General features: G+C 28.6%; 1 protein-coding gene across 2 annotated transcripts; it reads right to left on the bottom strand.

The window, feature by feature from the left end:
* Positions 1-121: 121 nt before the first annotated feature.
* Positions 122-23,866, bottom strand: LOC112601974 (cardioacceleratory peptide receptor-like). Of its 2 annotated transcripts, none has more exons than XM_025349879.1 (9): positions 23,750-23,866; positions 14,865-15,000; positions 12,664-12,767; positions 6,828-6,921; positions 6,658-6,753; positions 4,271-4,462; positions 3,798-3,893; positions 2,825-3,005; positions 122-575 (listed from the first exon to the last, which is right to left on the bottom strand). In XM_025349879.1, exons 1-9 carry the CDS (start codon positions 23,852-23,854, stop codon positions 362-364), a joined length of 1,218 nt encoding a protein of 405 aa, XP_025205664.1. In that variant the 5' UTR covers positions 23,855-23,866; the 3' UTR covers positions 122-361. The 2 variants fall into 2 exon arrangements, with proteins under 2 accessions (XP_025205664.1, XP_025205665.1); XM_025349880.1 differs by having other exon boundaries at positions 482-711.
* Positions 23,867-24,459: the final 593 nt, after the last annotated feature.

Raw genomic sequence — 24,459 nt, 5'->3', positions numbered from 1 at the left:
AGTCGACAGAATTTAACTTAACTTTTACGGTCGTATAGTTAATATTTATAGTAATAATAATAATAATAATAATAATAATAATAATAGGTAGTTATAGTAATTTTTTATAATAATAATGTAATAATAATGTTTTAATAATTATAGAAATGTATATTATCATATTATTATGATGGTTGTATAGCTTATAATAATAACGCGTTTGCACAAAGGGACGGGGGCAGAATATTAATAATAATAATTATTATAATAATATGTTCTTATTATATATTCATAAATATTGTATTATTAATCATTAAAATAATAATAATAGTATTAGAGTAATACGGCATGGGGTGCGCGGATCGCGCTGTCCCGGCCGTCTTTAAAGCAGCGAATCGGCATAGCTGTTCTTCTCCGTCGAAATGCCCATGCGGTCCAAGACGGGAGCCCTTACCACTGAGTGCACATGCACGGTGGCGTTTCGCAGTAGAGACGTGTTCACCTGTCGATTAGACGATGTTAGTGTTTCCGTGTAGCTCAGTTGCTCTTGTGTTCCGTTCCGGCAACACAACAACCATCTGAACGGCGGGACTTGCCTGAAAATTATTTTGAAAAACGCAAAATGTTGTAGCGATGTCATGACAGGATGTGGCGTGGCATCTATAACGTTCGCGGCGATGGTATTGCTGGGCAGATACACAGAGGGTTCTATTTTTTTATGTGGCATAATACCTACAAGGTATTATATTTACAATATAAAAATTTATAAATACTTTGATAATTGAAATTAAATCGAAATTAATCGTTAGAATCATAAAAAAAAAACACCCGAGCTAATTACACAGTCACACAGATAGTACAAAAAAATGTTATTTTTTTAATATTGTAATGAATTTGCCTACCTATTATTTGACTTGAAGATATAGGCGTCCCCAGGGGGGGGGTTGCAAGACGGGGCACTTGTCTCCCCCTAGTATTTTAAGTTTGTTACCAAATTGTAATAATTTAATGTAGGTAATAATGACAAAACATAATATTGTTCTATAAATAAGATGTATAATAATAATAATAATAATACCTAGTTGTAATAACGACGTAGGTAGGTAGGTACTTACTATAAATAAAATGTATAAAAAAATCTTCATTTATTTTTTAATTAATTTTGCTCCCCTCCCTAGAAAAATGTCTAGGGACGCCCATGCCTGAAGAGCGTTAGAACACGACTAAGTCATTGTCACACTGTTGTAGGTTTTTTCGATTTTAACGGGTTTAAGTTGATAAATTATAACTATTAAAGTTGATAAAGTTATTGTTTGCATTGAACTTAAAACATCGAGTATATGTAACTAAAGATCTCGAATAGAGTCAAAGGGTGCAATTGTCGACAATTTAAGAAAACAGACGAATCAGTACTTTTTTTACGCAACAATTTATATCAAAGAAAATTCGGAATCGTTCCAATTCCAAATCGCAAAAACCGAATCGATGAATCGACGTCGTTGAATGTGTGTAGTATATATTTTATGTAAGTAAATAAAACGTAGTGAAAAGGATGATGACGATGAGCATATTCACTTAAAATGCATTAAGTACATTATAGTATACGTCGTATAATATAATTTATTATATTCAACAATATCGAAAGAACGTTTTTATCAGACTGTATTTTATTATGTACTATAGTTATAGGTATACTTAATAAAAAGATTTGAATTTTTATTTTGGTCGTATCATTTCTTCTAGACATTGGAGCCATAATATGATAATAACGATGATGCGATTTTCGGGTTTCGCGATATCGTGCACAATTCAAATAAGTATATATTGCTCAGACGCATTAGTCGTATCAGTAGTGTATTTAGAATTTTTCTAATAAGACGAAGTGGAAATGCGGAATTATATTTGTAATGGTAATAAAAGTACATTTATTGCGTGTATAATATATATTTATAAATTCGGAACCAAGAGTTGGGGTGGAACAGAGAAATTCATACTGATACGGGTTGTGTAATATTTTTCTGTTTTATAAGATAGGTATTGATAAATATTTTATGTAAAATTATTGGTCAATATAACGATTTAAAAATTGAAATTAACTTTAATTTTAATTAAGTCGCACACCTATTTTTACTTGTAGTTAATTTTTTAATTTAGTTTTAATAATATGTAATTTAAGACTACTACCTAACTATATATAGAGGCATAGAGGTATCTAATGTGTAATATTCGATCTAGAAATTCATTGGATATTATCTAGAAATTCTACGAGGAACCTTTAAAAACATTTCTTTTAGCATGATGTTAATCCGAGACAACATTATTATTGATATAATCCTTGGCAATTGCTATTTTTATTTCTATGCATTATTTATGAGTTCAAAAACATTGTTTAGCTTAGAGAGCCTAGATAATAATATATTATATATTATCTAGGCTCTCTAGTTTAGCTTATTTGGCTTTTAAAATATTACATACAAATATATTATACTGATGCTAAACGAGTAGGTACACGGTATACGACGTATTATATTTATCAATTATCATAATTATACATTTATATATTTATGGTAGTCGGTTCTATATAAGTACTTGGTAGTATATAGTTAGTAGTAAGTTGTATATTATTTTAAAAATAAGTTAAAACAATTTGGTTATTACAAACATAACTTAATTATAATTTTATCGGTTAATTGTAGGTGTTGTTTTGAGTACGAATTTGACGTCCCTCCCGGGATCGTCGGATCGCCCGCGCACCGTTAACGAAATATATTATTATTATTATTATTGTTGTTGTTGTTAAGACGTAAGTATATGAATTACTTGCATATTATGTTACGTTTAATACCTTAGAGATCTGCAAATGTGAGTAGAGAACAAGCAGTATATGATGGGGTTGGCGGCGGAATTCAACGGCGCCAGACTCTGTATGAACGTTGCGAGTGCTACGCTCGATTGCGTTTTTGGTATGTAGCCGTACACTTGTAGCAGGTCAAACACTATGTACGGACTCCAGCACAGGATGAATACTGTAAACATTTAAACGAAAAGGAAAACGATTCGCGTTTTATATAAATATATACAATTATTGCCTACAATTCGAACATAATTTATAGTTTAAATTTCATTAGTTGAGAGTCGATGACTCGTAATACAGACGGAAAATCCCAGATCAAGTATACCTACTAGAGTTAAAGGGGCAAATACCCCGTTTGTGTGGCCTCGTGATATTCTAAACGACGCAAGAAAAAAAATCATCACAGTACTGTTCTTATAAGAGATTTGAACATTGTGTATTATTTGACTAGGCGGGTAGGAATATATGTATTAATAATTATTGAAATATTAATTTTAACGTCGTTGTTAAAATTAATTATTTATAAATTAGACAGAAATATAATACGGTAGGTATGTTCCTAGTTATATTGACACCAGAAATATTAAATAAATCTAAATTTAAAGTTATAAAAAATTGAAATTAACAGTTAAATTATTTGAGAATTTTTTTTAACTAAAGTAATTACATTGATTATTGGTTTTAGTATAGACACATTTTAACTATTTTTTTTACGTGGGCAGATATTTGATTGAATTTTAGGGGGGGGGGGGGATTAAATATTTTTTTGCATTGTTGCAAAATGGGTACTTATTTAATACTTTGAAAAATATTCAATCATTTTGGGGATTTTCGATTTTATTTTTTTTGAGTGGGTGGGTGGGGGTAAATTTAGAGTTATAGATAATTGCCTATACTGCCTATACGTTAATCCGGCTCGGATAATAATAATAGGTTAGATTTATAAGAAAAATGTAGTACTAACCAAATACAATAACAAACGTCATTTTTACGGTCTTGATTTTCGCTTTCGGTATGATGCCCCGTGAACTGGACCTTCTGATGTCGTGTTCTTCGGGTTCTGTAAATGACAATGGCGTGTTTAAAATGAAAATAGTAAAAATTTGAGTAATATTTTAAGTTTAAAGAAATGGAAAATATAATTAAAAATCATAAAAAAATGTATTGATATTGTGCAACGATATAGAAATCACTAATAATATTTTAAACTTTTACAAAAAAATCAAAAATCAATTGAAAACTTTTATTTTTCTGCAATAGTTTATTCAAAAAATATAAATACTGATTTCCACATTTCTCCCCTATCAAGCCACTTCCTATCACTACAATCCTTTCATGACACTCTTTTGGCACCCTTGGTTAACGATCATATTATTAATATTAGACGTTTATCATTGGTACCAATGTAATCATAATTTTTAATATTTAATAATTCACTTTTGGCGCCACGTTGTAACGTGTTGTTTTTGGCAGGTGACAGGAGTTTGCTTTTGGACCAAATCGTGTACACGATAATAGCGTAACATCCGCTGATGATTATTGCCGGCACGACGAACACTGTTGTAGCCACTATGCTTATGTACAATTTCCACTGCCATGGTGACATTTCGATCCAACATTGAGTGCGACCTGCAGGCGAAAGGAAAATTACTTGAAAGTCATTATAATTATGGGAAAGATATTCGTATAATAAGATGACCGGCATTATCGAGACAGTGATTCATACTACAGTAGAGGGCACCAAGAGGATTTGTGTACCTCCAAAATATCGAAGCCTTATATTTTTTGATTGTTTTCTAGTTATATTTCAAACAATATATTCCCAATTAATATATAGTTAGCTCTAAACAATGCTGCAGTAATACATTTTCCCACAATTTATTAATATTAAATATAGAGAGGGATATTACAAATAATTTAAAAAGCTTAGAAATAAAGGTGACGAAGAACCCTAGTTTGTTTTAAAAATGTATATTGAAAATATAATACATAATGTATTACAATACATATTGTTACTCAACATAAAATATAATAATATATCCCTATTATAGTTTTGAGCTATTAATCAAATACTTAGTGAAAACAATTTGATAATTATAAAACATTTTTCATGGCCAACTCGTTATTATTTTTAAATACATCGGTATTATTTAGAGTAATAATAAAAAGTATTTATTATACGACACAAAGGGATTTTATTATTTTCATTTTCTACCTAGTAAAAATGTTTAATAATTTAATTTACCAATATCCATTAAGTATTCTAATAATATTTATGATAGCTTTAAATTTTAAGGTTTAGATTGTATTAGTAGTACTACTGATCTATGGATAAATATAAAGACGCTAGGATAACATGATAAAGTAACAAAATAATATATTTGAATGATTTTTATGTTTTATTTTGTTAACTGGTAAAAGTTAATAATCGTCAATTTTTACAACAATTATGTGTGGTATGGTTAGTAAAAATTATATAAAAACTACGAGGTGGTACAATTTAAAATTCTACTCTGACTTAGCGCGTGTTTATAGTTTAAAGTGTTTAAACGAATTGTTTACTCCATTGGACAATAGTTTTACGCGTTTATACCAAAAGATATTGAAATAACTCTGTTATTTTGGGAGCAATAAGGCCATAGGGGGGAGAGAAATTCAGAGCGTTCTTTAAATTAAAAGTACAAATGAAAAAATAAGCTATTATGTGTTCGCGAACCGTAAATGATTATATGAGTCGTAATATTATTTTGTTTTTTTTTGTAAAATCTAATCGTATTAGACAGTAGAAATAGCTTACTAGAAAGGAGACGCTGAAGCGATTATTTTTATATGAGTATAGTTATTTTAATGGATGGAATAAATTTAATAATAAAATAATCAGTACATAGATTATGTTTTTATCGATTTCAGTTTTCTTCGTTTATATTATAATATAGTTATACTCCCAATTCGAGTGCTGCAGTTCAACTGTATTCTACTATAGTCTATAATAAGTAATAACTATTGCGTTATTGGAGTGTTATAAAAATGTATAACTTAACTTTCAATTAAACGTCATTACCTAAATTAACCTAATGGCTGACATCGGTTTAAACGCATGCTTATATCAGCATCATTTTTTTTTTTTTTTTTTTTATAAAAAATCGTACTTCACAGTATGATTATTGATTTGTGCATTAAGATAATATAAAAAGAAGTAAGACTGCTTCTCACATTTTTCTTTGTACCATTCCCAAATTATTATATTATGGTAAATTGACTAAAATTATTTAATTATTTTTTAAACTTGATTTAGTAGTTATATAATTATCTTTTTACAAACTTGGAAAATATATTTCCAAAATACAAAGGAATCTAATAATAGATACTAGATTTTGTATAGGATATTTAATTTAATATTCAATTAATCCAATACTTGATTCATCATTATTATTCTAGTGAAGATTCTTCCAGGATATAATACCTTACCTAACCTAATTTACTATTGTTGTTTTATGGAAAATAAATAAACTTTATTATATATACTTATTTCTTATGTACACTCATAGATTAAATAGTATTTATAAATAGATGTTTAAGTAGGTTCTACAAACTTGAAATATATATTATAAGGTTTAATAAGTATAGTTTGAGATACTCTCGCATTGTTTATTAACTATCCTTTCGTTGATAATCCTAAGAAAAATTGGAGGTTAAAAAATATACTCAAATTTGCGTATTAAACCTGCATATTATATTAATATAAATTACCATATAATTATTATAAAATACTATGAGTACCTATATCTGTTTATTATTTAAGACATTATAGATAAGATCATTACCTTGTATTATTGTTTCTTCGTTGATAAATACACTAGGTACGGCGAAAACGAAACTCAAAATCCAAGCGCATCCGATCAATGCTCTGGCCCGACGCCCTGAAAATGTATGAAAATAATATAGTTTTTTTATTAAAAAATTCTGTTTCTGTTTTTCTCTTTTTTCAGCTTACAGCTACTGGAAAAATTCATCGGGTGCGTGATGGCATCGTATCTATCGATGCTGAGTGCGACCAAGACGTATGTAGACGAATACGTGACAACCACCTGAAATGCACGTTTAAAATATATTATTTCGCCTTCAAAACAAGTAGCTGTGGTCGTGTTAGTCGTGTTTATCTGTTGTTTAGAAGTTAGAATGTGCCATAGAACGTTTTGCGAATATGTTTATCCCTATCGTACATAAATTATATCTCTTCAACCCATTTATTTTTTATGTAACTATATATTGAAATAATAATAAATAATAAGTATTATAATATACAATATTTTTACATAAATTATCCCTTATAAATTGATTATGAATATAGATATATTTATATTTTTATTTTACGTAGGTAGATATATTACACACACTCACACACAAGTAAGAAGATATAGTTATGTAAGTAAATTGAATTATACTTAAGTATACACAGCTAATATTACGAGTATATTAGTATAAACATGATTGTTTATAATTAGGGCTTGTAAGTTGTAGGAGTTAAAAAAGGTGAAATATACACGAAAAAATTACAAAATATGCACTAAAATGATATTAAATATGCAAAAAAATTATTCTAAATTTCAAAAATAAAAAATAAAAATACATCAGGTGTTGTTAATAAATTAATAAAATAATAATGTGCATAAAAACTGTTTATAACTGAAAAAAATGTATAACTGATTGGCATTTTGACATTTTATTGAGCTAAAAATATAATGAAAAATGTTTTTTCAGTATTTTTGAAATTACGAAAAAAATACATGTTTTCTAATACCTGGTAAGTTATTGTATTGACCCATCAATGGTTAGGTTGAGGTTCACTGTTATTAATTTAATTGGCGATTATGAAAATGACAATAAATACCTTCGTTGAACATTTTAAGTTTTATATTCAATATTTATTGAAATATACAGGTTAAAAAAGGAAAAAATCAATTTATTTTAGAAAAATATGAAATATGCATAATATGCGTTTAAAATCAATAAAATATGCACTTTTTTAGTTAACATTGATAAAATATGCTCAATATGTATTTTTAATTTTAATTTTTTTAACTCTCCATCGTACAGTTTAGATTTCTAATTTAGTCTGCTATAAATTGAGAGCATATAGAACAATATGCAGTTCCTACAACTTCCGAGCTCTATTTATAATATTATAGAACATTTCTATAATCAAACCGAAAACAATCTTGAGATTAATTAATTTCCGTTTTATTTTTAATTCTTTTGGTACAGAGCAAAATCCTATAACATCTAATTTAATTTATTCGTTCTAACTATCTAGTATTTACCAATATTAATTAACATATGATTAAAATACAATTGTAAAATTATTTAAATTTTAATAGCACAATTTTGCCGTGGATACTACGGATAATATAAATTAACTACTATCCAGCAGTCAATTTTTTTTTATAGTATTGGACTGAGCTTAAAATATAATATTATTAATTATTAATATATGTAAGTTATGAAATAAGGAAACTAATTTATTCTTATTGTGGATTAAGCTGTTCAGGACTTTAGAACTCTATATGCTTCAATCCTTCAAATAAAAATACGAGCTAAATAAATTATTACGACATCGATCATGTAATTTATATTGTATACTTGAACAAATAAAATAATAAACATTATATATCGGGGTTTATTTATTTTTGTATAAAAAATGTAATTTGTGGTGGACAGCTTAATAAAATATTATTAACTTTCTAGTATAAAATATAATCACTTGAGAACAAACATTTTTGGTTTAATAGTTTCTACCAAATACGGAAGAATATAAAAAGCAAATGTCTTTGCTTTTTGGTTTAGATTTAGCCTAATGGTGATTCCCTTTCTCCGAACACACACTGTTACATATGTAAAAATCGAATCATTAAGTGTGAGTATATATACACAAACAGCAGCTAACAATACTTATATTCTACTCAACGACTTAATTAGTTATGTATACAAAGCAGGTCAAGAGACAAGAAGTATTAATGTTTTAATAATTTGAGCCCATGACCCTCTCGAGGCATCCAACAGAATCCAAACCCACCTTGACATGCTCTCGAAGTGGTACAAAGAATAGGGGTTCAAACTCAACGAATCCAAATCTATCCACTGCACATTCACTCTCAGACCAATAAGCTGCCCCTCTATCACATTTAACCAACCTCTCCCGACCGTTCAAAATGTGCGTTACCTAGGCTTATACCTAGATCGCCGACTCACGTGGGCTACCCACATACGTAATAAACGACTAGTACTCAATAATCGCCAAAGACAGCTTCACCTCCTCTTCTCTTCCAATCACGTCTCATTAAATAATAATAAAATCCTTATCTATAAGGTACTCCTCAAACCTATCTGGTCCTATGGAGTTCAACTCTGGGGATCAGCCAAAACTCCAACATAAGCCGAATCTAAACCTTCCAATCAAAATGCCTACGACAGATAACCCAAGCTCCCTTTTATGTGTCGAATGACACCTTACATATGTACCTCCTCATTCCAACAGTAAAAAACGTCGCTAAAACCCAATACAAGCGTTTCCACCTCAAACTTGCTAATCACCGTAACCATCTCATCTAAAACCTCTTTTTAGGTACAATTCCAGGCGACCCTGTCCGTCGTTTAAAACGTAGCTGGTGTCGTGATCTTTTAGTGGACTAATTTACTAGTTTCTTTCTCGCCATGAAGTGCTATTATTGAATAGCTCCTTCAACCAAGCCAACCATGACCTATTGTAACCCTCCATTGTGGTTATTGTAAATATTTCTGTTACAGATTGTACAAATTAAAATAAATATGTTGAAAAAAAAAAAAAATTTGAGTTAACACAGTAAAAGGGAAAACGCGCGGTGGCTTATTGTATATAATTATGTATTTGTACACATAGAATTACTATTATTACTTATTAGTTATTAGAGGCGATTGTAAACTCCACCAGAATACAGGTCAAGATAAAAAGGTAATAAAAGGTCTAATGTAAGCGGGAGATGGTAAACTGCGGCAAAATTTACCTTTTTCTAAAAGTCGATATGTAAACTGCGGCAAAAAAATAATTAAGATTATACAATCTGCGACAAAACCGATAAGATACATCATACAAACTGCGGCAATTTATTTTATATACTTATACACATTTATTGTTTAATTAGGTATAATACGTATTACGTGTTATGACAGCTATTAGTATCTCTTAGAGTATTAGGCGTAAAAATAAAGAAAAACCAATTTTTAAAATTGAAAAATATATTATTATTAAAAATTAAATCGTAATGATTGTATAATCAAAAAACCAATTTTAAAATTAAAAAATATTATTATTATATTAAAAATTATTTAAAAAAATCGTATAATCAAAAAAAAAAAAAAAAATAAAAATAAATAATAATACAATAGGTATCTAATTAAATTTCCACAGTTTATATGATGTATCTTATCGGTTTTGTGGCAGATTATATAATCTTAATTTTTTTTTTGCCGCAGTTTACATACAGCCATGTAAGCTTCGTCAGTTTTTTTTTTTTACCTGTAATGGGTTTATATAAGCTCTGTCAATTTTTTTTTGTTTAGCTGCTCAGTGTTCACATTGCCTCGTGCCTTCTTACATTAATACGTTGACATCTATTGCGATGATATATACTAATGGAGTAATGTCAAGACTTAGAATATTTACAAATTGTATCACATCATTTTAGTTAACATACATGACATACCATATATTTTTGGATTATTAGGTAGAAACATTATTTACTATGATTTTTTTACTCTGATTTAAATATTTAATGTGAACGATATGATATTATATTACATTATAATTTTTTTTTTTAATAATATCTATATCATATTAATTTTATACTATTACTTGATTTTCTTTACTGGCGGAGTTTACATGAACTTAATTTTAATTGATTTTTTTCAGTGGTGGAGTTTACATGAACCCAATTTTACCTGTTTTTTTTTTCTGGCGGAGTTTACAGTAAAAAAAGGTATTTGTGGCAGAGTTTACATGCGCCCGTTATTAGTATTATATTAACGAAGTTATTATTATTTAGCCGATGGTAAAAAATGTTACTGTAAGTTAACGTGAATTATATAATGGCTGCGGTGGTTGTGGTGATGACTAATATATGCATGCCTACGACGAATTGATGTAATTCCTATATATTATTGTTTTATGAAGTGCGTTGTGTTGATTAAAGGCGTAGTGTGGTCAAATTTTTTTTTTTTTTTTTTTTTTTGGGGGGGGGGGGGGCTGTAGCCCTCTTAGGGGTAGACATGTACCGACTCGTGGAGGGTTCAGCTGAATTTAAGGGGGGCTATTTTCTGAACCGAGGATGGGCTAAGCCTACCTAACTACGCCTATGGTGTTGATATTCTATTATAAACTATATTTACACTAACAAACACGAGGTCACTTACGCGTTTACCCACGTATTTATGTAGTATATCATAAATATATGTGTTTATTTAATTTGTTTTTTTCTTCTAGTTCATAGCTCTAGACGTACGGGTTGTTCGTGATTTCCGAAAGATCAATACCGCGGGAAATCACTTTTATTCTACAATGGTACTGATCGCGGACGAGGTATAAATACATTTCTGTTATACTAGAAATTTAATTACGGGTACATATCGGCTATATTTTAATATAAACAATATAAACATGAATCAATAGTGTTACTCTATATAGATGTATTAAAACGTATAATGTTTTAGTAAAGTGTAACATGTACCTATTGTAGTATTTAATAATTGGTTAGAAAAATTGTTTTTAAATTTTAATAATCTACGTTTTTGATTAAAAATAAAATATATATACCAACTTTGTTAATATTTAATTTATTGTATCGTAGACCGCATAAATAAGTTTAAAGTTTCCAGAAATAAAAGTAACTTAAATTTAAGTCATTAGTGAAAAGCTGACAAGTTATAAGTTATAACTAAACAATTTGTCAGTCAGAAAATGGAAAACTTTTCGATCAGTATGACAGTATCCTAAAACAATGTTAACACATTTTAATTTTTCATAATATACATATTATATTATATATTTAAAATATTATCAAATATTTTTTTTTAACGAAAAATAAAATAAAAATATTAAGATATTATACAAAATTGACAGTTTGTCCATTGAAAAAATGGTTTATTTATTAATAGTAACTTTTCTAAGTTACTATATCATATTGGAAAATAATTTATTAATCAATTATTTAAATTTTATGTAACGATAAAATGTAAGATAAAAATAAACTCATTTATAAAAATATTGTAGTTAGTCTTACAACATCTTAAGTGAATAAATAGCTAGATGAACTACAAGTCGTGAAAATAATGATAATAATTGTTCACTAAATCATTTTTAATTATTGTTTAAAATTATATAGAGGTACAACTTCACTTATATAGTACCCAGTAGTAAATTATATATACCTACCTACGTGCAATCGGTATGATTGCGATCACAATTTAAGTCGTGCGAAGGGCAATACAAATATTGTATATTTCTGTTTGTTACACATATAATCGTGTGTGCATGTTTATTCATCACGGTTTTTATGAAAACCATATAAAATATAATAAATAAATAGAAAAACAATATTATTTATACGAATATGTATCAGATACGAACGCACACGCTTCAAGGAGCGTTAAAGTCTCCAATTCCTATGCGGGTATAATAGGTATGTACTATAATATAGTATTGCCAAAACTTATCTTTGTTGAACGACTACAACATCGAAATTAATGGTATAATTATAAATATAAGATTTAATATAATATTATATATATAAATACATTACCTGTAAGTACTTGACGACTTTGCAAGCAATCGGACCAGCTGACCAGGTGACGGTCGTTCTCCATATCATGTCAATCATCACGCTCACTAGTCCCACCAATAAGTCTGTTCAGAAACATTTTATTTTATGTTATTATTTATTATAATATCATAAATTATATTTGAATTTTCGACACAAACAAAATAGAAAATAGTTTCAAAGCATTTTGCATTTGCGTTTGCGTTTGAACGAGATGATCATACATTTCATCTAGACTAGTGTTATATGAAAGGATTTAGAGAAATTGGTTTTTGATATAGACGTTCAGAATTCAGTAAATAGCACGTGGCTTATATGTGTGGAACAATAAAATATGGGGCGCTTAAAACCACGAGAGTTGAAATCGAAATCGAATAATTATATGTAAGTATATACATTTGGCAAAAAAAATCAGTTTGTTGTAGTTTAAATAATATAATAATATACATTATTTATAAATAACCGTTTTTAAATATTGTAAATCGGCCGAGTCAATAGGTTTTGCTAATAGCTGCCATGCCGTGTATTGCAATTTATGCATGATTTAGACGCGTGTGCATACCCAAACGTGCGAATTCTACTCGAATTTATTAGATATATGTATATTGTTATACGTGAGTTAAGTATACACTTAAACAGATTCGGGCTTCGGTAAAGATATTATTTTCGATTTTCTGCACGCCGAGGATTAACATGCGTTAAAAATTAAAATCGTCATCGCCGTAAACTGTGGCACGCCTAAGCGCAAGCGTTTAACAGTATTTCATGCGTATGAGTAATAATATAATAAACAGGTTCATATATTATTACCATATTATGGTCGGTAGTGCAAGTATCAATGTAAATATAATATGTTTAAAGTACCTCTATATATGTATATTACTTGCGATTGTCGGACGCGGATGAGTATAGGTAAGGATACGGTGTAATTTATTATATTATAGACATTGGCACGGTTAGTTTTGACTTTGGTTTATGTGTAGGTACCTATAATATGTGCCAACGACACGATGCTACCGCATAATGTAATAATAAATCGACGCACATGCAAAATATATATTTTTCTATTCGTTTATAACTCACTCCTCGCCGCGCTTATAAATTACGTATATCTACACCATATATCTGGTACCTGTACAAACATATAACATAATGTAACATCTATAAGCAAGCAATCCTCGCTCTGTCAAAATGACGACTGACGTATCGTCGCAATTTGAATACGACAGTATATAGATTGTTATATTATATAGAGTGATTTTTATTTGACGGCGAACGCTCAAATCGTTATTCAGGATATTGTTATGAAAACTTATTTTTTCTCGGAATTATCTTCGTAAAACTAAGAAGATACTAGACACTATTTCATGCTGTCATTATCATTTTTATATTATATTATATTGGTTTCTATTTAAGTAGTATTATATAATAGATTATGGTTTTACTAACACATATGAGAGTGAAAAAAAAGGTAACGTTAGAATTATATATTACAGTAGAATCTCGTTAATCCGAACGAGATTGGGGAAAGGGACCATTCGGATAACGATTTGTTCGAATGACTTAAGAAAATAAATACATTTTTTTGCAATTTAAATTTTGAAATTAATCTTTATCTATATTGCAGTATTAATCCAAAAAATTTGTTGTTGAAAAACACAATGAATACAATCAAAACCATTATAATTATGTATACATAGCCAACTAATATGTTCATAATATATTGCATATTATAATGAATTATGATACATGTGTGATGTGTGTATTAGTATAGCGATGCGGCTATTTCCAAGCCCGTTCAGATTACCATGTTTTTGGGATTAACGAGACTCTATTACATAAAGTGTTTTAACAGTTTTATATTTTCCAAGAAGGAAATGTCGAAAAAAATCAATACTTTTTAACACAAAGGCTCAATAGTATAGCGTAATATAACATACTATTTAAATAATAAATTTGTAATTCTATGTTATGAGAATAGTTTTTGTGAACTTGTGAGATTTTTTATAGCAAAAAAAAAAAAAAAAAAAAAAAGAGAGATGCTTTGCAATGTATTATGCTAGGTATATATTAAAATGTGCATTTTTACATATTATTATTTTACAATAGATGATCAGACATTAAAAAAAATATATATCGAATTATGTACATGTCGTAAAATAGCGTAAAAAAATTATACTTGCCAGCCAGTGCCAGGTGCATGATGAAAAAGTTCATTCGGTTTTTGCGGGCTTTATTGAACGATAGGGCTACCAGTACGGCTCCGTTGCCTAGTACAATCGACAAGAACAATATCCACAAGACTGTGAACTGTATGGTCTGCAAAAAATAGTAGGAAACAAAATCACAATCATTTTAAAAGTAGTACATGCACTACTGTATATAATGTTTTATTTTTTAAGACGGTAAGTGATTAAAATAGTAATTACAGTTTTATTTTTTTTAATAATTATGTGATGTAAATTCATAGGTTTAGTAATAATAATTAGGTTCTGATCACGCGGCGTTCTGAATAGGCTATTTAGCTACAGTAATGTTGTTAATTTTTAATAACAAACTTTTTAATAAATTTAAATCAAACATACAAAATACGGTTTTATGGAGTGATCAATGATGCATATATATCAATAAACGATGTAAACATAAACCAGTATATTCGCATTATTTAATAATTAATAGGTACCTATATAATTAATTTATTCATAACTATATGCGATATCGAATTAATATTCACATACAATTTGCTAAGTAAAAAACATTCGGGTTCAGTTAATTTTGGTGTTTTAGAATAAAGATCATTTGGGTTTTATGGGTTTCGATTTTCGAGTGTTTGATTTTTTAAGATTTTTCAGGTGTGTTACGGGTTTGGGTTATTTCTTTTGACGTAAAGCTTTGAATTATATTGATGTGTGTAACATCAAAAATACCAGCCGTGAGTATCTGTCTTTATTTTTACATATATGCAATTTTATTTCATTGAATTTCCCTTTAAAATATCATTTTATGTATTTTTTAGCGATCAAATGCATATAATATTTTATCGATGTTTATATTCATTGCTAACAGCTAAAGAAAACAAGAACGTAAATAACTATTTTTTCTTCGGAAATAAAAGTCAAATATAAATATTGAAATTTGCGTTGAAAAAAAAAAAAAAAAATGAAAACAAATTAAGAGAAATATTTTTAAATATGAAGTTATGTTAAGTTAATATGTCGGTAAATATTATGCAGTAATATTCACAAGTCTCCAAACATGCAAAATAAATGTCAGCACATCAGCTTTATCATTGTAATCAATAATCACATCATACGAGTATTTATAAACATATAAAATATAACACGAGTACGTGAATTACCTATAGGCTATAGGTATCATGCATTTCGTACTTAGACGTTTTATCAGATGCGTGTCTTTTTCAAGACACATTTTGTAAGTACATTTTTATCTATATTCTATACGCTCGAAATGTTAATGGTGGTTATACGTGTAGTCATGTTCAGTCCGCATATCGTTGTAGATCTCACGTTTTTTATGTTTTATAAATATAAAAAAAAAAAAACCGACGATTCACATAAATAATACGCAAACCAACGGAACGATGATGTATTTGTACACTGTACGCTTATACGATACACACCTAGGTATCTGTATCATTCTTATTGATCTATACTATCAATGGTGCTTCGAAACATTTCGCCGCCCAACAACGACGACGGCGTACGATTTTTATATACGTTGACGACCCGACGTATATATTATTATAATTTTAACATTATACAGTGCCATTACCACACGACTCTGGCGCTGCGCTAAATAGTCCGTTCGTGCGAACACTATTAACGACGACGACGTTTCCCCGCCTCGCTGTGACAAGACAAATTTATATCGTGAGCGCGCGCACGCGCACGCGCCAAACACATGAGTAATATATTGTATTGTTTTGTTTTATATATTTTTTTTTTTGCTTCTAGTAAGTTTTTCGCATAGTCGTCTTCCGTTTTAAGCCGGTTATACCACTGAGTCCGCGGAGGTTTTGGTTTCCGCGTCACGTACAACTTTGTGCCGTTTTTAATGATTACTATTATTATTATTTCTCACATACACGAGTATTTTTTTTTATTTTTCTTCTTCTTTCTATACGCATTTTAAATGACTATCACAACACACACACACACATACACACACATGTGCACAAATCGCACTCCTTTCTATCGGTTTTTTTTATATATACTTATATACAAATACAGCTTGCACGTTGACCGCGTTACAGTCGCAATCGCAGTACACCACATATTATACAGTATGATCCACCAAGCACGATACTCTTTTTCTTCTTCAACAACGCAGTTATTTAAATCCTGATTTTTGAAATTTTTTAATTTACTTAAAGACCATATTTTCAAATTTTTAAGACTTTTTGTAATACTCAAGGAGAGTCTCGTAGAGATACAAACTTTCATTTTTTTAAATAACAAATTCATTTTTAACTATAAATTATTTAATGAATATATATTTTTTGAATTTTGATACATAAAAATAAAAATCTGAACGAATCGTTTTTTAGTTTGTTGATTTTGTGTACAAAAGATAATTGGTCCACGATAACGGACTTGGAAGATTTGGTGAAATGTACTATAGTGCTTTTAAAGTATTAGTTTATAATTTATAAAAATGGTCTCAATATATCTCTATAGTAATACTATAGATCCAGCATAACATCTATTTTATATATTCATAAAACTATTTTTAAGGACTATTGTTCTTAAAACAAATATTTTAATAATCGGAAGGCTACTCGTTTGAATTTTGAATTAGGTACCTACATCGATATTAAAAAATGTAGATTTTAATTTGATAAATGATAGTTTAAATCACTTTAAAACACTCCTTCAGCAGCACAAAAAATCTCAAGTGTTTGAGTACATGGTATTTAAATACACTTAAAATTTCAAAAAATTAGAATTTGAATAAACTATTATAAAATAATAAAGTGGGAGTTTATAATGCTTGGTGAACCACCCTGTATAATAGTTTTTAACTGTGCACGTTTACTATTCTGGGCCATATAATAATAATAATGAGCTTATTTGTGGAACGATATAGGTAGGTACACATTCTCATGCGACTGGCCCGAAGATGACAAGCGGAACGACCTCCGGCGTACGACGATCGCTCGCTCAACTTGTCTAATGGACGATTACATATCGTCGTTACGGTGACGGAGGCAGCGAAGATACCGCATTAATTAAAGTAGTATAAATGTGCGTGTGAACACTGTTTATTTTCATGATAATAGCGTCATGAAATTGTATTCCAAAGTTTTGTAATATTTTATTTTTTCACTTCTGTGCACCGTTAATATCTACTTAACGTTTTTAAATGGAAATACATGGGTAAACTATTTAAATGTGTTGTTGGGGTCTTCCAACCTTAGATAAAAACTGTATAATTAGACGTCAGTAATAATAATAATAATAATAATTTAATATATAACATTTCATAATTTAGTTACTAATCTATCATAAACTTTTTTTTCGTATCGTACAGAATTATGTATGCATATTTTAACCGTACTGTACATAATATTAGACCCCGTGGAAATAATAATTATTTTTATTTCATTTTGTAATGTCTGAAGCAAGTGGAGTACTTTTCTAGAAACGTTGACGTATACATAAAATATATCAATAATATTGAATGAATAATTTTTTTTTAAATTTATTAGCATTTTGCTCTTTTAATTTTGAATAAACACGCAGTAACTTTATATCGACTATATCATAGCTCATAAGCTATATTATTAAAGTTTTATTATCATTATTAAAATTATAGGTTTTTGCACAGTATTTTTTGCCGTGGCAATAGTAAAATTTAGAGCGTTCTATACCCACCGAAAATAACATGAATCCTATGTTGCCTTATTAAGAAATCGGGCCATTCCAATTTAGCTAATAGTTGGATTTAATTATTATTATAATAACAGTATAATTTAATGTGATATTTATGAGCGGTGAAGTACGTATTATATTCCATTTTTTATCTATTTTGAATTTCTATGTAACAATTATTATATTATGTGATATATTTTTAAAAATTATTTTTTATTTGACTACTCATAATTCATTAGACTTAGCCGACTGTAAAATCATTATAAAAATATGTTAGTACCTATATCGTGCTATAAATAAAATATATTTTTTTCTAATATACATATATATATATATATATATATGAACGATAATATAATATTCTAGTGTATGTAATGATGTGTGATTTATCTTCATAAAAAATATAGTAAGTCAAAATTTTGCCCTTATACGTATTAATGTATACTGCTAGATTCGATTTATTAACACTCGAGAACCTCGAATTTTATATACGCGATTCGTTCATTTGCAAGTTTTTAGTATCTCTCCTAATGGTGTACACAACCTAGCCGATTAATCACCTGAATACAGTTTAGAACTGGTAGGTAAATTGTATAAATCGCCTTAATTTGTGGTAAGCAGAAATCTAATATGTGGTACATGAATAAGAAATATCGCTTTATAAAAAATAACGTTGAATGACATTTTTTGATAAATGTACATATTAAATATATTATATACTCGTACGTATAAAACGTTAGTATGTCAGGCGAAAACACTGTCGACGATAATCCATTGTAAGTACCTCTAAATGTGAAAGAAATGATGGTCTTTTTAAATCATTATCGTTTGGTTATGTAAATGTTGGCCAACACTAAATACTAAAAAGCGTAAATAATTTTTTCAAATATGTATAAACGTTACGAATAGTAAATTTAAATAATATTAAAGTGTTGCTTTTGGCAACTATTCCATATGAGTTTTATTTTAATTTAAACGCGCCTAAGGTTTAGATGTGTTAATTTTAAATATTTTACTCGATGCTATAATTTTAAGCCAGGTTAGAAATTATATTATTTGTATATTAATTACGTCATCGAGTTACTTATTTTGCTATTTATATGGTTATCAACATGTGGATATACTTTAGAACGTTTGGAAATTTAACTTTGGCAGAATGAAATAAAATCAAAATAATATTGTCCGAGTTATGTTATCTGATGAATAAACTACTATAGTAACGACAATGATACGTCTACGCAGATACGCGATACTTGAAGTCTCCTAAACACGTGAGTATTCTGTTTCGCTATTATTCTTACTATTATATTTCACATTAGAAAACAATTTGTCGTCTCTGATGAATTTCTTATGCCTATACGTAGGGTCTAATACGATATTATTTCCATTGTATTATAATTGGTTACCGCAAAAACAATACCTACGATATTATATTTTGACGATATATCGAAAACGTAATTATAATTATTAATAATGAATTACCGTTGTACGTGCCAAATGCCATTAAAGTATCATCGTTGTATACGATTTATTATTATAATAATATATATATTATGCGAATCCCGTATACGGCGATATAAAATAATGTTATCGTTATACTTGTATTTATTATTAATTATTAATAGTATGATATTTGGCGATCGTCCGAGATTCACTAATTGTATTCTGCGGTGGTTCGCACGTGCGAACGTGCGGGCGATGTATGCCTAGTCGGCAGAGGTAAGAGAAACACATGGCGATGACGTCGTCGAACTGTCATACGCGCTTGCGAATCGTGATTTCCGTCTGAATCATTTCGACAGTTTTTTGCAAGGTAATATTATTATTTTTAGGCATGATGAATACTTTTCAACACCAAAAGTAAATATACCGGTGGTTATAACTTTGGGCTTTGGCTAATATAATTCAATATAATAATTAATGATATAATTTGAATAAATAACAACGACTCGCGCCTTTCGTGATCCTCGCAAAACAAATATTATGTACTATTAAAATTATTATATGAAGTTTGTGTGATACACTATTTTTGGCATAATATATTTTGTTATTACAACGTGCGGACTACAAAGTTTAACAGTTTTAAAATAATTATTTTCACGGAAAATATAAAAATGCGGAATTCTTATATAGAAGTTATAAGAATTTCATGAATTTAAAAATATATCTCATTTAATGTTTACACAGTTGATCTATGTCTATGTATACGTGTGTAAATATGTAGTTGAATATTTAAGAAAGATCTATAATTTTCTGCTCCGTTGTTTCTGGCATACAGTAAAAAACTTACAACTAAGTTAATACACAAAAATATAAAATTGTTTTATTTATATTTCTGGTGTATAATCAAGGATGGGCTAGTCATTTAATTAGTTAAACTTAACTTACAGTTACAGTAGTTAATAACTTGGTAACTTGATTATTTTTGTTTATTTCTCCGTGATAATAATTAAACTTGTATTATTGAATTTGTTTAATTGTATGCGAAGTCAAGAGAATTTTATATTAAGTAAATCATAAGCTCATAACTAAAATTTAAAATTATCAGCATTTAAATTTATTAAAACGTTGTTTAAAAATATGTATGAATAGAGCGTATTAATATAAATAGAATTTATAAATATCGAATAGAAATCTATAGTATATTGTAGACATAATAGAAACACTTACACTTAGACGGTAATTTATACCAATTCTTTATTGTCTTATCAAAACGATTGAATTATTGGCAACGTCGGTAGAAAAAAAAAAGAAGCGTACTCAATCGTAATACTAATTATGTTTTTTTGATAAGAATCGTGAGCTCAATGGTATTTTACCAAAAAAAAAAAAAAAAAATTAACAAACGTTACCTATAATAAGTTTATTGCGAGATCGAGACTGGATAAGACATATGTGCAATGTTTCCTACGCAGTTATAACAATAATATGGTGCGAATATATTATTATACAGACCGGGCGTAAAATAGTAATATATTTAGCAAGGGTGAGTTAACGATTTTATTATATTATTATAATAGTATTGTATTAAATGTGTTTAGGGATGATGGAAATTTCCGGTTACAAGTGGTGTTTTGGCCGTGTATACAAAATGGTGCAGAATCAGTACAACGGGTGGGATGATAAATCGGGGATGCAATGCACCAGTGGACACTGCGGTCTCCATCTATCGGGCGGACATGTCTAATAAATAATAATATTTTGGTATCTTTCAAAAACCTTTGAATAGAAATCATGTAAATGTAATAGACTGTGGACCTGCAGTAAATAATGGTACTCGCGTGTGGTTCGTAACACTAATTATTACTATCCCGTAGCTCCTTATCATTATTAAATTAATTTTTTATTCGTATTATAATTTTCAGGATTTTCAAGTAGATGCTAATACTTAATAGTCGAGTCATTAAATACTTTAATTGATTAAATTAATTTCTCGAGAGTAAAACAAATTTAATTTTCTTAAAAAAAGTGAATCACTCTGTACATTGAAGAAGTATACGGAACTTCGACAGTTGCGGAAGTTATAGAGGCAATCGGAGGTATACTGTTAATTATAATAACTCGTAAAAACCGTTAATTATGTGTTCTTTATTTTTATGGGTTTGATATAACAAAGGAAAAATGCATATTTTTATTTAAGAACTTTGCTTATTACCATGTAATATACGACTGTATGAGTTATTGTTTTAAGTGGCACCAGGGTTAGCAGAGAATCTAGAGAATTGAATTACGGAGGACTTAAAACTGATGTTATTGGAAATTAAAACAAGCACCTACGAATAAAAAGAAAAAAATGAAAATCGGTCGGCTTAAAAATGAAAATTAGTAATCAAAACTGAAATAATAACTGAAAAAAAAAATCAAAACCGGAAGATATACAAATAGGTATAAAAAATTAAAATTGAAATTGCAATCTCTATTCCGGTGTTAAAAATTAAGACAGAAATCGAAAATTTAAAAATCAGTAAACGAAATAGAAACTATAGATATTTATTGCTTTCCAATCCCTCGGGACTCGTATAATATTGCAGTACGAACGTGTGCGTGTCAAAAAGAGCAGTAGCAGCAGCTAGTATTGTAATATATTACATGCATATATGTATTGAAAAAGGCGGTGTTATACGTATACATATTATACGGATTCGGTTGCCGTTACAGTATTTTTACTATAATAATTTATCGAACGGAGCTTTAGCGGCGTTTAGGACATGGCCATGTGTAGAAGGTATACAACATTGAATATATATATATATATATGTGTTCATCTGTAAAGACGCTCTGGAGAGTAAAGCTCTATATTGTTTTAAGGTTAATTTCGTACGCACTATTTGTTTGTTCATTAATTCTCACTACAGATAATCCGACACAAGCTTTAATATTTATCTTATATTATTATATACTTTTAATGGCTTTAATACAAATACATAATATGTATGGCGTCTCACAAGGATTTACTGTGTTATAAATCGTCCGGTGTCTTTAAACCAATAGTATGTTTCTGCGTTGGTACACCATGGAGCGAGCTCACATACATAATAGTAAACACATATATAAGTGTATATACACCGCATAATATGATATAGTCATATTTATATTGCTTTGGGTGGATGAAGTAAGTAATTTCCTTAATTCCGCCTAGGTAAAATATGGATTAAAATTTTTAAGGTTCCAATATGAAATTAAAATACAATTGTTTATAATTGTATATATATTTTTATAAGATATTAAATAGAACTCGTGTTGAGTATTTAATTGAAAATGTATTTCTAGTTATTGCTGTGGCAAATGTTTGTATCGTAACGTAAAATTTCTAATTGTACCTATAAAAATATTAAAATGCAGCATAGAAATTAAGAAGCATCGAGTGTTTTATCTTCAAGATCTAAATTTTTTTTTAAACAGATATTTTTATTAACATTAACATTTAAAATTATTAGTTAATTTCTTTAATTTACAATAGGTATTTAAAAAGTAATATTTATAATAAAAAGAAAGATGCGTTTAAAAAAAAAAAATCTGAAATCTTGTGCCCTCCCCTTTATTTAGGCTTGATCTAAGTATTTATGTATAATAATATATAATATACATATTATTTAACGTAATATATAATAATATATTTGTTTTAATAGGGATTTGAAGTCAAAATATAATAAAGGTTTTGATCGGTGTCAACTTACTTCGTAGAAAAAAAATGAGTTTATCTCTTCGACTGTAAACTCGGGCGTCGCATTGACGTACTTCATAGTTGTCAGTTCTTCTTCGACAACAGTGACACTCTCCATGTCACGTTTATTGCAGATTTAGACTTAGATATTATTATATTATATCTATATATATATATATAGATATATATGTTTTGCTAAATATCTGATAACTCTTGATAATTGTATTTTATATTGTCTATGTTATGTCGTTACTTATCAGTGTCGTTTACCAAGACGATTGACCCAGGTTATCGGTTTGTCCATTGTGAGGATCGACCGATTGCCACTCGCCATTTTCCGCATTGCGTTTCAGCGACTGATGCATTCCTAAAAAAGAAGAAAAATAATAATAAAAATTAAAAATAAATAAATTACAAATTGTTTGAAAAAATCCATCCAAAGGGTATAGACGTGTAAAGATATTAGGTAATAAAAGCGTGTATTTTTAATACAAATAATTACACAGTATGGTATTATATTATATGATAAGGAATATGCAAAACACTATATAATAATAGGTAACTATAATAGCTAAGTGACATAAATCGTATGATATATTACATCTATAATACCTATTATCATACTATTAATATTGCAATTGATTCAAAGTATAAATGGAGTATAATACATAGGTAATTATTGCCTAAACCATAAATGAACGATCCGTCAGCATAATTATAGGT

This window comes from Melanaphis sacchari, unplaced genomic scaffold (assembly GCF_002803265.2).
Source record: "Melanaphis sacchari strain LSU unplaced genomic scaffold, SCAv2.0 Contig80_pilon_pilon, whole genome shotgun sequence".
NCBI lineage: Eukaryota > Metazoa > Arthropoda > Insecta > Hemiptera > Aphididae > Melanaphis > Melanaphis sacchari.
This window is presented reverse-complemented; position numbering and strand designations above follow the sequence as displayed.

What these genes read in the sequence shown, in the direction of transcription:
- LOC112601974 (XM_025349879.1), bottom strand. Translation starts at nt 23,854, where the DNA reads ATGGAGAGTGTCACTGTTGTCGAAGAAGAACTGACAACTATGAAGTAC. An exon ending in ACTCATTTTTTTTCTACGAA is followed by an intron (nt 15,001 to 23,749) that starts GTAAGTTGACAC and finishes TATTTTTTGCAG; the next exon opens with ACCATACAGTTCACAGTCTT. An exon ending in CGAAGAAACAATAATACAAG is followed by an intron (nt 4,463 to 6,657) that starts GTAATGATCTTA and finishes TTTCGCCTGCAG; the next exon opens with GTCGCACTCAATGTTGGATC.